We start from the raw sequence: 15406 nt of genomic DNA on the forward strand, positions 1-15406 counted from the left end.
AATAATGTTTGAGGAGCAGAATCATGCTGGGTTATTACAGATATAAAGGCACAATGCGGGTTTATCTTTATACATCTACAGTAGAGTGCAAAAGTCTTCAAACAGCATTTATTTCTGTGTCTTGAGCAAGTTTTCCATTCTTTCTGAAGGTCTTTCAAAGTTTTTCGTGGACATTGGCTGTTTTTAACTAATTTTCAGTCCATTTTGATCTTTTTTTTTTATTTCTTTTAGTAACAAAAAAGAAAACAAAATTATCTACAGCAGATAAACAGTAACTGATAGTCATGTCCTTAAGAAATAAGAAAGAAAAACGGGAAAGACCTGACACACAGCCAGAGAGATGCATCTAGCTCTTCTGTTCACTGAGGCCTCATCAGGAATGATCTCTATGGCATGGTGCCTATCAAGAAGCCATTCTTAAGGAAGTGAAAGAGGGAGGAAAGGCTGAAATATGACTAAATACGCAAGAACTGTACTGAAAATCAATGTCATGAGGTCTTATAGAGTGATCAATCCAAATTTGAAATTTCTGGTGCAGAACATCACCAGTTTGAGGTCAGGAGAGAGGTACAACAGTGAAACATGGTGGAGGCTCTGTCAGCAAAACTTTATCTTGATAGAAAACGATAAAGTCAGAGTTTGGACTCCCAGATCTCAACATTATTAAAGTAGTGTGGGATCATCTTGTCAAATAACAGAACCAAAGGCATCCAAAATCCAAAGAGGAGCTTTGAATATCCTTTAGGAAGCCTGGAGAACTATTCCTGAAGAATACTAAAGAAATTACAAGAAAGCTTATGCAAGCGTATTCAGGCTGTGCTGAAGAAAAAAATGTGTTCTTACCAAATATTGAATTTCAAGCTTGTTAGAACTGTACAAACTGGTTTTGCCTTATGTACTGTATTTGATTTATGTTTTATGTTTTTTCATATAAAGAAAAGATGGGGGCTCAAGACTTTTGCACAACACTGAAGGTCATGTTTGCTGTACATGGAAATTAGGGACTGCAGAAATAAAAGTGAAGCATTTTTTAAACACATTTAACACATATTCCATTATTTTGAACTGGCTTTTCTATCGTTATCGGGCTAAATTTTTCCAGTTTCTCGCTTTATTTAAAATTGTTGTGCTCTCAAATGTTTGTTGGAAAACCTGTAGTAATGTTCATGGTTTGTAGTGCTGCAGAATGGGCTGTTTAAAATGCAAATAGATGGCAGTGACAAGTGCTTGGTATGTTGTTTTGCCCCGCAGGTAGATCTCGTGGGGTCGGAGAAGCTCAATAACTCCATGGGCTTCTCAATGTTCTTTGTCGGCCTGGGCTGCCTCACAGGGCCTCCTTTGGCAGGTGAGTGATTCACATCTTGGAAAACATTCAAGCATGTTCTGTCTCACTTTTCCAAAGGTACATAATGAGAAACCCATACTGTAACACATAACCATATGTACTACATCTGTATGTGATGTGATGATAGCAAAGATGTTACTTTTGTGTGTGTCTGTGTGCTATTTCTGACATGGAGTGAGTGAATGTGTACATATATATATATATATATATATATATATATATATATATATATATATATATATATATATATATATATATATATATACATATATATATATACACACATATATATATACACATATATATATATATATATATATATATATATATATATATATATATATGTGTGTGTACATATTTTCCTGGGGCCCTGAATTCCTTGTGGTGCTTCCCAAATGTGTGTCAGCCTGTCTGGGTGTATGCAGTCACTGTGGAGTGTGAAAACTGAAACACAGGAGAAAAACAACCTACAGTCAGAGCTCGCCTGGAGACATCGAGACTAACTGGAATTTCAGTTTAAGGAAATGTATACAAAGGTTACAGGGTCAGATTGCATTCTTCATGTCAAACCCTTTGAATAACAGCGATGTATCCATGGTAGGTTTGAGAGAGCTGCTTTGTAAACGGTATTATTGTTACACTGATTTTGCAGCGTAAGATTGTTGCAGAAGTAACATCTGCCTGTGTGCTCAACTGGCAGGCTGTCTCCTTAAATATACAAAATGCTGAATCATAATACAGATATAGTGCCCTAGATTTTTTTCGTCTTCATATGTGTGAGCTACTTCTAGGAAAAATAAATGTATCTGGTAACATTTGGCCCACATTAAAGTGAGAGGCTTTGAACCCACTCACACTGTGTTGAGCAATCCCCACAGAGGAGCTTATGGATTTCGGGAGTTTTAAACGTGAGTAATGGCCCCCTTTATGGCCGTATGGAAATAACGTGTGGCTCTGTTTACTATCCCTTCTGTTTAAACGTTTGGCAAGCCATGGCCCCTGCCTCGGGCTGTAGGGCATTAAAAAAATGTTTTCAAATATTACAGTCAGGATAAACGCTCAAACTTCAGATGGCTGTGTAATGTGTTTACACCTGCCTTTCTGCTCCGTCTCATCTGCATTCGCATGCTTGTATCAACACGGCTTGTGTAAAGGAAATAAATAGAAATACAGGAATGAAGAAAGTAACAGTTGAGTTGCTTTGTAGTTTATCGTGAAGTCATGACCCTGTTTTTAAAAAGGGAGTGGGGGTGGCCAGAAGAAGAAAACATAATAACTGTATTCACAGATGAACACACAGGCTCTTAACGCATCCTTGTGATCTTTGTGCTTTCTAGGGTTCTTATATGATTACACTCAGACCTACGACTGTTCCTTCTACCTGGCGGGGCTCTGCTATCTACTCTCCTCCCTCTCTCTGTTTATGGAGCCGCTGGCTCAGCGCTGGAAGGCCAAGAGGAAACTGTCCCAGGCCAAAAGAGCAGAAAGCAGCTGTAAGACCAATGGCTGTTTCACCCCTGAGCGCCTGCAGAACGGCGCTGTGTAGGAATTAACTCCAGGGTTCAATCTGGAACCAACGCGCTCACGATGACAGACCTGCCCACTGTTCACCTTGGACTCCAGCTTGAAGTCGGGACCTTGTCCGTTCATTTCAGCGGGAGCATAACGCGGGCTGCACAGCAACACGATGTTTAAGAACTTACAGTAGTCGGGATGTCGATGAGGAAAAAAAAAGACTTTTCTGAACCTTCAAAGCCAAAATGTTAGTGCTCTTCAAAATACTTTATCCCCCGGTGTTCTGATGAGAGGCACACCGATTCAAAACTGGAGAAAATCCTTGCGTACAACACCTGCCACAATTTATTATACGCACATATGCAAGCATAACTTATTGGGAGAGAAACATAAAACTGCACTGACTGTGCAGAAATGTTTTGTTGCTTATTACACTGCTCGGAAAGAAGCTCTGCAGTTGAACTCGAAATACTGTCTTCTGTTGAGTTTCCTTTCTTTTCTTTTTTTTTTTGTTATGATCCATGGAAGCACGCATCCATGATAAAGTACTTTTCACCTGATGTCTTTGGGAAGCTTTTACCTGTATCTGGTAAACATTACTCACTGATATGCACTTTGGGCCAGCTTGTGATTATGCTGCATGACATTCTCTCAAGATAGCCGAGATACCGAGCTGCCGTATTATTTCAGCCTGCGCCTGTGAAACAATACATAATCTGTAATACGAAGCCAAAAAGCCTGCATTGCTTCTGCAGTTTAACCGAGAAAATGTATCTCTTTGCTAAGTTGATTATTGTAGGCGTGTGGTTTACTGGTGTACTCACTTTGAGACTCGCAGTGGCATTCTTCATTTTTCCAAACACTTTTTTTGTCCGTTGAGTATTTCAGCATCTTTTTATGATGACACAAAATTCAGTCTTGTTGACCTTTTTCTCAGATGTTTGAGCATCATGCTTTCAGGTTTTTTCCCCCCACAGAAATTGTTCTGCTGTGCCTGTCACCTCTGGATTTTTTTTTTTTTTTACCACATTCATACTTATTTTCAGTTGTGCACAGATGCTAATGGTGGCATTAGCTCAGTTTTTCATACCTTTCATGGCTTTCCTGGAGTCACATGAGAAGTTTTATGCTTTTTAGAGCCCAGGAGTTTTCATGGGTGTGCATTGTGCCGTGGGAGGGTCTTCAGACAGCTTGAGCATTTAAGGGCTGCAGGACGTTTGCATGAAACGCAAGCTGCTTGTGGGGCGTTCACTTACCCCAGCTCTTTCACTGTTGTCATGCAAAGTAGCCCTTTTAAAGCTTTTACACATCGGCTCCTTTTAGCAGTAAATGCATCTGCTGAAATGTTTGTCCCTTATTTTTAACTGACATTTAGGCTGCTTTCAGCACTGCAGGCTGACACTTTAACTGATTCTACTCAAATGTCTATTGAACTATTTTAACCGACATTCAGCTGCTGACATTACTCACCTAATACTTTCACACCGTACTCTTCAGCTATCTTTAGTGCCTCAATTTATTTTATTTTTTACCGCTTTAATCACTCACTATTTGCTTATAACTTTCTTATGTAACACTGCAAATTATTATTCAGTTGCTTTCTCCTGTGAAGTAACTTGTTTTACTGGTCAGTAAACTGAGAATTCAGTTGCAACACTTTGAGTTCGCCTAACCTCCTTTCGGTGCTTCAAATACAGTTCAGACTTACTTCATCTTTTTTGATCACATAGGATATTTTAATCTTTTACACAGTGATTACAGCTGCAATCTTCTGAAGTATTTTCTTCAGATTTTTTAAAAATGTATTAAATTAGAACCTTAGGTAGTTTATAATTATATAAGGAAACAACTTTCTCCTTTTCTAGGTCACTGATGATGACGACAAACATTCAGATGTCAGTTATCTTTAACTTGTCAGCACACGCTCATGAGCTGTTCTATGCAAATGCACAGAGAGAGAGATTTTCCTTTGGTAAATGCGCACATAAACACATGTTTCCTTCTCTGCAACTATCACCAGCTCCCGAAAGCCTGTTGTTCAGTTAAGGTTTCAGTGTTTTCTATGTCGCAGTTAGACTGAGGAGTGATGGAGCCGACGAGCTCCCCTGAACAGCAGCATTTTGTTCTTGTTTTGTTTGTTATTTTGTCATCCTTGTATGTCTCTGACCAACTGTGTTGATAGTGTAATGTTGACCATGTAAATGCACAGTGCCACAAGTGGACTGTTTAAAACTGTTGCCCAGTCTTTACAGTGCCTGCAGGCAGCCAGTGAATGGCAATGCAACTTCTAATGATATTGTATTTGTACATGGGAGTCTTAAATCTTTTTTTTTTTTTATTGTAGAGAGGGTTTTGTTTTGTTCTTTGTTTTCAGTGGATTCCTTGTTTTTCACCACTGTTTGCCTTACAAGGTAATGTATCTTTTACTAACTTCCTCTGATATCAGCCAAAGATCACATTAGAAAAAACCTTCAACTTGAAGCTTATTGCTGGTTAAAAATGTACGTATTTTAAACCACTATGACCACCCACTATTCAGTTATTTTTAATGTCTTAATTGAATCGTGCGCTTTGTTTTGCTGCCCTCGTGTGGCTGAATGAGGCTTTTGCTCAAAGAATGCTGTCTCAATTAGTACCAAATTATTCCCCCTCAACTCTTTTTCACAATACTGAGCGAGGTTCTTTGTATTGTTTCTATAACAGCAGTCATGCACAAAGGCTCTTTTGGCTCACGAGTTGCATTCACCATCAGTATGCTTTTGTGATTTAGTTCCACTGACTATTTTGTACTATAATGCATCTTTTATGAAAAGTATTTGATGCTTTAAAGGTAGATTTGGGTTAGGGATCATTTTACTTGCTAGTTATCTGGATATGTTAAGAAGCTGTACGCTTAAACAATATCCATGTGCCGTTTGATGACATTTGATTGGATGCTTTTGTTGCAGCAAACACATTATTCGGTAAGGTACTTATTTTAAATTCCTGACTCTCACTCCTGGATTTTTTTTTTAACTGATTGACTTTAGGAGATATGGTTAACCAATCATAGATTTCTGGTTCTAAGCCAGTAGAGTTCATTTTTAAGCGCTGTAACAGTGTGCAGGTCAGCTGTAATAAACTGATGTGTACCTCAGTCTGTTATTGTGTGATTCAGATGACAAACTAACACCAGGCCAAGAAACACAAGTTTTAACAAATAAACTTGTTTTATTGACACATTATCAGGACGTGCTAAATAAGAATTACACTCATTTTCCTAAATACCAGATATTCATCTACAGCTGTCACAGATTTCATGCTACAGCTACTCACAACATACGGGGTACTTACTGCAGATGACACCTGGTGGTGTGTCAAGTATCCTGGGAACAAAGAGCTGTCCAGCTGAACCCTGAGAGGAAAAAAAAAATACAAACATGGTTTCACTCATAAAAAGGTGCAAAATGATTGCAAACTTTAACACTTTAAAGTGTGTCAGGTGAAAAAAAGAAAAGAAAAAAGTTATATTAGAAACACTTATCAAGAAATAGGAAATCTCACCAGCATAAAATGCTAATATACAAATTGGTGCTTAACACTACAACGAACTACACTGCAGTCAGCATGGATACTACAAGCAAGTATGAATATGTGGTTTTTGTGGCCATAACAGCAAATCAGATCATCTTTTAACAATAATGTATTAACAAGGATATCATATCGTACCTCGGTCTTAGAGATTTATTTCACAGTGTTATACTTCGCTTCAGATTATTTGCAAAAATACTTATGTACAAAAAAGGTGTTTGCAAACATTGATTGCACAAAATCATGTAAGTAGTGACACTATAACCAGAGTCAGTATAGTTGGATGATATGCAGTGCTTAACAGATTTTTGACTGCACGTGATAAAAAATGAGAAAACAAATATTTTAGAAATCTGTCTAAAAAACGTTTTTTAAAAATTATGTCTTGTTTGTTTTTGTTAACAAACTGAATTCATGTTTTTATGTCCAAATTTGAGAAGTCAGAAATTAATCAAGTATAACATTCAACCACTAAAACTAATTTTTCTTAATCAAAAGTTAAAAAATAACATCATGTGCTTAATTTTTTGAATTCATGGATAAAAATAACAGGTACATTTTAACTATTAAAATATTTTGTGCATACTGATGGATTAACCATTACAGAAACATTTAAAAAAATATTATGTTAATTACCAAAACTGTTAATTTAGTTGTGGCATGAACCTTACACTGGGTGGTGGTCTAATAAGCTGCATCGGTTTCAGCAAATAATCTTGGAAATGTGTGAATCTGCAGAATTCCTTCTCTCAAAAAGTTAAAAACTTTATACAGCTGTGATTTAAATAATCTTTCTATTTGTGTAGATTTTTCTATAATTGGGAACATTTAAAAAACAACAACAACAGAAGAAAACATTACCAGCTATGATCTTGCTGCTGACCTGTAAGATACATCAGTGTACAGTGATACCTAATAACACTACTGCACTCTGCTTTCCATTAAACAGTGTCCTATTTGACAGTATCTGAGCTCACTGTTTCTGTTTCTATTTACACAGCCTCAAAAAAACACGCACTGAAGTTCTGACCACAGATTGGACTTTTTATTTTTACTAGCTTCAGCTGCTCTATGTTGGATTTAGAGGATCTGGGACTAGATCTCTGCAATCAATCAATTAATTTTGCTTGTTTTTATTAACTGGAGACTATAATAAATTAAAGGTTTCTGCATGCATAATCATTAATATTATCTATGACAGAAAATACTCTTAAAAGGAACTACAGTGATTTGAAACAATTTTGGAAGAAGTATTTAACAACAAGTATTATAAAATACAGATTATAATTACTCATTCACTAGTGTCTGCATCTCACTGGTAAAGGTGGGGCTTACATTTAGTTATTTTATATTCCTATACATCAATAAAGTGTTGTTTCACTTGTAATTTAGTCAGAGTAATTAAGATCTGCACAGGAATCCGCAACTACAGGTTACAAATGCAGTCGAGTGAAAAAAAAAAAAGGTCTCTAAATCTCGTATGAGCATACTGATACATACTCAAAGCACCTCAAATTTCATACTAAAGGATTTGTTCAATAATGCATTCATTTATCACCAATGCTTAAAGCCATCTTTTGCCACACAATAAAAGAATGAGATCCTTATAACTGAATTTATACCAGTAACTTCACAGAGCACAATATTAGTGTTGCCTTTAGTGCCTGACAATCAGTGACATGATTGATCTCTGAAAGAATGATATTGACCTGAAAGCTGCAGAAACAATACCCAGGATTTTGTACGTGATCTAGAGGTGTGGCAGTTGCAGTAGCCTAACAAGCAAATGTTTCCACATAATTTATTAAATTTTAATTTGCAATTGTTGATCATTTGGGACAGTTTATCTTTTTATTTAGCTTAATCTTAAAACTGGCGACGGTCAGCGCAGTACTGTATTCTCATTCTGTCCTACATGCCCTTTGGGATTCATGCCAATTGTCATTAAAGAAAAATAACCCCAGTAATGAAAATCACCGTGCTGCTGTCCATTTGTTATTGGAAAACGTGAGGTGTTGACACTCAATACTCACCACTGCTGCCAAAGCCAACGATACAGACCTGGCAGGCAGCGCTCGGTCACCTTACTCACCATCGTGCTGTCTCTGTACAGCAGTTTTAGTGATAGCAGCTCTGTATGGTGTCAGGTAGATGGTGAGAGAGGAAAGCAGGTGCTCCGTGGTCCTCAAGATGGCAATGTTTCTCTAGTGAAGCAAGGGCTCATCCTCAGCACAGAACACAGCATTTGCTTTCACACTAACATGACTATAACAGGTTGTTGGGGGAAATGGAAGCTTTCTTTCCTCTTTTTTTGTCTACAGCGGTCTTAAACTTATAAAAGGGAATTGTCAAAATAAACAAGTCTCCTAGATGAATTTGGGGAAGTGGTGAGGTGCATCGTAGATTCCTTCCAGCGATGCAAAAAAAGGGTAAAGGATTAGGCCTGCTTGTGTTTCAGCTCCATGCAGCAGCAGCAGACCTCAGGTGACGACTTCAGAAAAGCAAACGAGCTTCCTCACTCGTCTCCTCGGAGAGAGTTCAATCAGAGGAGAACACAAACAATATTCCTAGCTGAGGTTTGGCCCAATCCTCTTCCCTGATACAAACATTTAGTCAAATCAACTCATATAACTGGGCAAAGTGTAATAAAGACAATCAGCCCAGTGGTTCAGCTTGGCCTCTGCAGTGAGAGTGACAGCATGAACTGTAGATGCTATGGAAATTTCAGAGCGGCGTCGCCCACAATCTCCCGAGTGGAGTGTGCGACGGAGGTGATGAGCTTCCCTCGCCTCGTATTCAGACCCAGGAACACTGCACATGAAACCTTTAGAGTAACGATCACAGGAGACAACAGGATACTGGCACGTGCCGCCACTGCAAACTGGACTCTGGCTCCTCGATCCTGATCAGTCATTCGCATGCCAACAGGAACAGTTGAGGACATAAGCAGGAATCGTGAGGGAGGAAGTAATTTAGGCAACTGAGGAGGTCAGAACTGGCCTGCAAGTAAGCAGCAATCCTCACTCGAAATGGGGGTCTCTCTTCACTGGTGCTAAAACTGCAAATCGTCTCCCCTCTCGTGTGCAGAAACAAAATTTCAAGTGACAACTCCTTTTTCGAAACACAATAAGGTACGGGCAGCTCGTTTCTTCAATTCACTTCCATCGAAGAAACATGTTTCCCTTCAAATGAACAATTTATTGATAATCGGTCACATTAAGTGCCCAAATGCACTTGCAGGTATGTGAACAGCTTCGCATGGGCTCTACGGATTTTCCTTCCCCATGACATCAAAGTGTACATTGCTCAATTTTTCCATTTTAAACAGAAGTCATCACAGGTGCAGATGGGCTACACAACTTAAAAGCTGCCTCATCAGTGAGGACTCACAACCACCAGGGTGCCTTCTCTGCAGAGGTTTTCAGCTCTGTGCTCGTCTCCTCAAGAGTCCAAAGCCGCAGTGGGTGTGATGTTCACATATACAACAATTTTCTTTTCTTTTTTCCCCCCCCACATATAAATGTTTTCAATACATATTAAACCAAATTCAGCAAATTATAGTGCATGGCAGGTTACTACTACATGGCAAAACTACACTGGCAAAACAAAACAGGGTAGGCCTTGGGGAAAAATAAATAAATGTTGGCAAGCGTGAGTGAAATACTGTCAAATTTAGACTGCTAAAATAAAATCAACATTAACTGTTAAGATACCTCTAAAACTATAAAATTGCACAGACCTACTTACTGTACAAATATTAGGTTTGTACTGGCATATTTAATATTATTATTATTATTGAAGGACCTACTGGTTTTAGGGTAAATAAATGAAGCAGTCTGTCAAATCAACACAAAATCCTCTAAGCTTTTTATCCATTACTATTATACTTTTTCATAGTTCACATTTTCACAACCATTTCTAAAGACAGGGATGCACAAAATAAAATATTTTGTGAAAAAAAAAAAAAAAATGTTAGTAGCTGTTTTTTTGTTTTGTTTTTTAAACTACGCTATGTGTAATGGGCTGTTCCCTTGAAAATAAATTCTGTTAGTATTCAGCATTTCATACAGAGTTGACATGACCATTTAGCTTTACCAGTGGACTCACACTGAGTTCATTGTCTATCTTGCAATTTTGGCGTTCCAATTCAGAGGAGTACAAGACAAATACACCTAAACCCAAACAACAAGCCTGAACATAATCTGTACTTTTGTTCCAAACTGAATTTCTAATGCAATTAAACTGAGCTGTATCTAGGAAAGTTGAATCTGCTGACCTTCACAATGTTTTCCAGTTTTCAAAATCCACAGCGACAGACAAGCATGAGCATCGTAACACTTAAAAGGCATTGCACAACTCTTCCTCAGTGAACCACACTTCATTTGCCTGACTTTTTGTTAAGGATGAAAATAAATGAGAGATGGGACAACGCTGTAATGTGGTGGGTGAGAGAAAAATTGTGCAACATGTTTTGACCTTGAAATGTAACCAGAGATAGTTCACCGACCCTCTAACACAAAAAAAGAAAAGAAAAACAATTCAAATCGCGTTTGTCTCCCTTCATCAAAAAGTGGTAATAGTAGACATATTATTGCACTGTAATTCAAAGCTTTGAAGAAAAAAAAATTTGTATTTTCTGAAAGCCTGGTGCAAATATCAGGACACAATAACAGCACCTGTTTGTCTAATGCATGACATTATAATAGAAACATTTCTTCTGTTACTGTTAGCGCCCTGTGGAAGGTGAGGTTTCAACACAGAGTTTGTGGTTCGATTTTAAATGGAGCTGTTATTGTGTCCCCTTCTTAAACTTCTAACGCTCCTGCTTTTTCTTTTTTCCTTTTTTCTGTTGCAGACCTGGATGGCTAACATTTTAAATCTGCAAATGAACTACAAAGAAAAATATAGTCTGCATGACTTCTCTGTTCATAAATTAAGCTTACTAAACTTTAACCGCTTTACAGAATTTTGGCTAAATTACTGCAGATTGATGATTGTGACTGACACCTCTGAAAAGTAACTTCAGAAACACACATACTTTTAGCTTTGCAGGGGGGCACTGTTTGTCCTTTAAGTGGTTTACATGGTAACATAACACTCAATAACCATACTAGTGTACTCCATGATGCAGAACACACAGCATGCAATAGTTACTGACATACAGCAGATCCTTTTTTTTTTTTTTTTTTAATTCCATTTGAATTTAGTGTGTTTTGTTTCTTTAAGATGCTCCGCGGACCACAATCATGACTAGATAGTCCTCTTCACTTTTTGCCAGAGCTTTGGCAGAGGAATCCAGGAACTGCTGGGAGAAATCACAGGGAGGGAAAGCATGAAGAACCCCTGTGTTGTCTTTATCTCTGCTTCCTCCCACAGGCAGGCTGATGACTCCAGCCGCTTGTTTTTGGTTGAGGTAGGACACCAGGTTGCGAAGCGGCCGCTGAGTTGAAGCTGCAGGGTCAGATGAAGATGCATCCTCTGTGGTGCCGGGAACCGCCAACAGGATTGCGTAGCCGCCTGGACCTGCCACCTTGATGCGCCGAGACACCTCGTCGAGCTTGGGCTGGTCCAGCCGGAGTCGCTGCGTGATCTTTAGCTCGCTCACTCGCCTTCCTGTAGCGCTGTCGACAAGCAGGTCGCTGGCGACGTTGTGGTCTCCCTCTAACAGGTGCATGTTGGCTGGAAAGTTGCTGTTCTTCAACAATAGCATACCATGCCAGGCCAAACTGAGTTTGGTGCCATCCAGCTTGGATGGCTGGCCTCCCTTTGAGCTGCTCTCAGAACGTTCTCTCTTGGCTGGTCCTTTGCCACCATCGATTGCCTTGCGCTTGCGCTCTCCAACTGCTGAAATAATGTTGCTTGAAAGTCCCTTATCAGACAGACTCTGGCTTTTGGGCCTTCGGTCTGACACGCTTCTTTCAAGGCTGCTGTGGCGTTCTGTCGCAGGAGAGGCTCTCTCGCCCCGCAGGGGGCGTTCTGAGTCACTAAAGCGCCCCCCATCTCTGCTGCTGCCTCCAGGACTGGCATCTGGAGAAGCACGTCTGCGTCTTACTGTCCTCTCAGTGCTGTCAGGGGAGTGGTCTATGTGGCGTCCGTCCTCCAATATGCGCCGCTTTCGAGCAGGCTCTCGCCCCTGCAGCTCTCTTTCCAAAGACCAGGGCTCACGAGTTCGCCTCTCACGGTCCAAATGCTCCAGAGGCTCAAAAGGTGAGGCACGTACTCGCTCGCGAATAGCAGGATTGGGCCAGTCAGTTCCAGGAAACAGCTCTCTCTCCCTGAAGTGAAGCGGCGGTGGAGTTCGTTCCCTGACCCTCAGTGGTTCAGGTGTGGCACGGTGGACAAATGACTCAGCCACCATGTCAAATGGTGGTATTGGGAGAGGCTGCAGGAACTGCTGCTGATAACGATGTTCAGTGTCTGCAAAGTCCACTCTAAGTCTTCTCTCTGGACCTCCCAGTGGGAAGCCTCTCATGTGTGTGCATGCTGCTTGTGCAGCATCTAAACTTTCATACTGAATATAGGCCCAAGTGTCCCCTTTTCTGTAGTCAATGGTCCTTATAGTGCCAAAGCGATCAAACTCTCTTGCCAAGGCAGCTAAGGGAACCCAAGGTCCAAGACCACCCACCCACAGGCGCGTGGTTGGTGTTGCTTTCCCATAGCCTATTTTTATGGGATTGCGGCCCACTATTTTACCAGACATGCTAAGCTTAGCACGATGAGCCATGTCAAGATTCTCAAATTTCAGAAATCCATACGTGCTGGTTTGCCCCCGTGTTGGTCTCTTAATGTCCACTTCTGTTATGACTCCAAACCTGTCAAAGGCCCTCCTGAGGTCTGCTTCTGTGACAGTTATATCCAGATTGCCTAAAAACAACGTCCTGTTAGCTCTTTGGTCATCTTCTGGAGAAATAAAATCCTCTTCTCGGAAAGCTGCCCGTTCTGCAATGAAGGCTGGGCGTGCTCTGGCTTCAAACAGAGCGAACTCCCTATCCCGCTCCAGTTCTCTCGGCAAAGGTGGGGGTGGGGGTGGAGGAAGCCGTCCCAAGGCTAGCTGCTGCAGCCGGTAGTCTCTATATCCCAGCCCGGTGGGCGAGAGGGGTCTCTGCAAATGTCTGTGGCTTTGAGCCGCACCGTACACGTCTCTCTCCACCGGAGACCGACTTCTCCTCCGGTTGATGTAGACCGCCTCGATTTTCAGCGGCCGGTCGTACAGCACCAGCCGTCCCCTGGCGTGCTTAGCCGCTCTGGCGTCCTCCGGCTTCCTAAAATTTACGAAGGCTATCCGCTCGTCGTTGCTACGACCTATCTTGACGCTCACATCGCCAAATTTTTTAAATTCGTGAAAGAGTCCGTCCTCGATGTCCTCGTCGCTAAGCTGAGTGCCGAGGTCGCTGATTTTAAGCGTTTTGTACTCACTCTCTGTGCTGGGTGGCTGCAACCGCGGCTCACCCCGAGAGGTGGTCCTTGGTGAGGCTAAATCCAGCGTCAGGCTCAGGTTGTGGTTTTTGCCCACGGAGCTCGCTGCAGCGGCGGCGGCAGCTGCAGACTGACAACTGTGATTATTTCCAGTCCGGCTGTGACCGTCGAAATCTCGGTCTCTTTTTTCCCCGAGGAGACTCCGTCTTGTCGAGCCGCCGTCGCCTTTGGACGAACTGTTTCCATTATTACTCCCACTGGAAACGGACAGAGCCCCCATTTTCTTGCTGGTCGGATGGCATCCTCCCCTGTCTCGAATATCGTCCAGGGCCCGGGAGCGTTTTTTAATCGGCGACCGCTCTTTACCTTTCATTTCGGCCCACTCGGTGTCGACCGTCGGGACACTTGCTCTTCCTTGGTGCGATTTTTTTCTGCAATTTAATGCAGAAATTTACTGAAGTGAAAAACAGGTTTATTCACTGACCCTGCGGCAAAACAACAACAGTCGCCATTTTGTAAAGATTAGCTCGAAGACCCACCCCTTCGTTCTGATTGGTTAGAAAGTGGGTGGGAAGCTTTAAAGCGCACGTCAATCACCCAGCGGCAGGCACTATATTTTTTATATTTTCTTAATAAATTGAGTATAAAATAAAAAACTAATAAATAAGTTATCGAAATTGTTTGTGTTTGTTTAAATATAAACGTACATTTTACTTTATTTGTATTTTGTATTCCTTTGAAATTTCAGAAAAGCTTTTACCTTATTAAGACACTTGCATTGTCATATTATATTTTTATTTTGTTGAGCTGTATGCTATTCTACTTATTTAAATAAAAGTGGCCTATTTGTTAGGTCTAAATGGCTGCACCTTAAGACTTAAGATAAATCTTATTGCTTATATCACAACGCCAGTTTCTGCTGTCCATTCACTGTTAACTGTAGCATAATACTGTGGGCAGGTTTTGTAAGAATATTATTCATTTCGTTTTTCCCGGGAGGTGAGACTTAATTATGGTGTCGGGGCCAGCAGATAATCCTTTTATCTTCAATTAGATCCAATACCACAAGATGGCAGTATTGAACAGAAAGTGCAGCAGCCCACTCCCCTTAGCGTTGAGCGGAAAGGGCCTTTCCTGGCAACTATATGAGCAAATCAAGCTGCTGATATTGACTAATATCTGCTACAGTGTAGGCCACATGTAGCAGTAGATATTACAGCCTTTTCATGGAGACGATTAAAACACTTTAGTTTTTAAGTTGAAAGCATCACAACCTACTAATGTCTGCTCTTTAATGTCTCACAGTATTTCCCCATTTTTTACAAGTCATGCTTTGGCTCAAATCAAGCACTGCTGTTTGCACTTCGGCACAAACATTTTATATTCTGAATATTTGATTTTCTCGAATGAACTGCCAAAACATTTTTCCTAGCGATAAAATTTTGGAAGCAGCCTTGACAAACTGCTGAAACCGAGTCAATCACACAGTGCACTACTTTGTTTACCTTAGTGGGATATGTTAAATAAAAGTAGCTTATCTGTTGTGTCTCAATAGCTGCA

The 15406-nt window shown here is 40.6% G+C and overlaps 2 protein-coding genes across 3 annotated transcripts in view; one reads left to right on the forward strand and one right to left on the reverse strand.

The window, feature by feature from the left end:
• Window positions 1-5996, forward strand: part of slc16a4 (solute carrier family 16 member 4) — a 31901-nt gene extending 25905 nt beyond the window's left edge. For both annotated transcript variants that reach the window (XM_085445044.1, XM_085445045.1), the window contains 2 exons: window positions 1252-1345; window positions 2683-5996. In XM_085445044.1, coding sequence (XP_085301170.1) covers window positions 1252-1345; window positions 2683-2891 — 303 coding nt within the window. In that variant the 3' untranslated portion in view covers window positions 2892-5996. The remainder of the gene's footprint in view (window positions 1-1251; window positions 1346-2682) is intronic.
• Window positions 5997-9607: 3611 nt separating this feature from the next.
• rbm15 (RNA binding motif protein 15) lies at window positions 9608-14463 on the reverse strand. Its single transcript, XM_085445043.1, has one exon. It carries the CDS (start codon window positions 14217-14219, stop codon window positions 11652-11654), a length of 2568 nt encoding a protein of 855 aa, XP_085301169.1. The 5' UTR covers window positions 14220-14463; the 3' UTR covers window positions 9608-11651.
• Between the last annotated feature and the right edge of the window lie 943 nt (window positions 14464-15406).

Source organism: Copadichromis virginalis, linkage group LG20 (genome assembly GCF_057382275.1).
Source record: "Copadichromis virginalis isolate Kocher_CV1m ecotype Utaka linkage group LG20, C_Virginalis_male_GT1.1, whole genome shotgun sequence".
In the NCBI taxonomy this organism is placed as follows: domain Eukaryota; kingdom Metazoa; phylum Chordata; class Actinopteri; order Cichliformes; family Cichlidae; genus Copadichromis; species Copadichromis virginalis.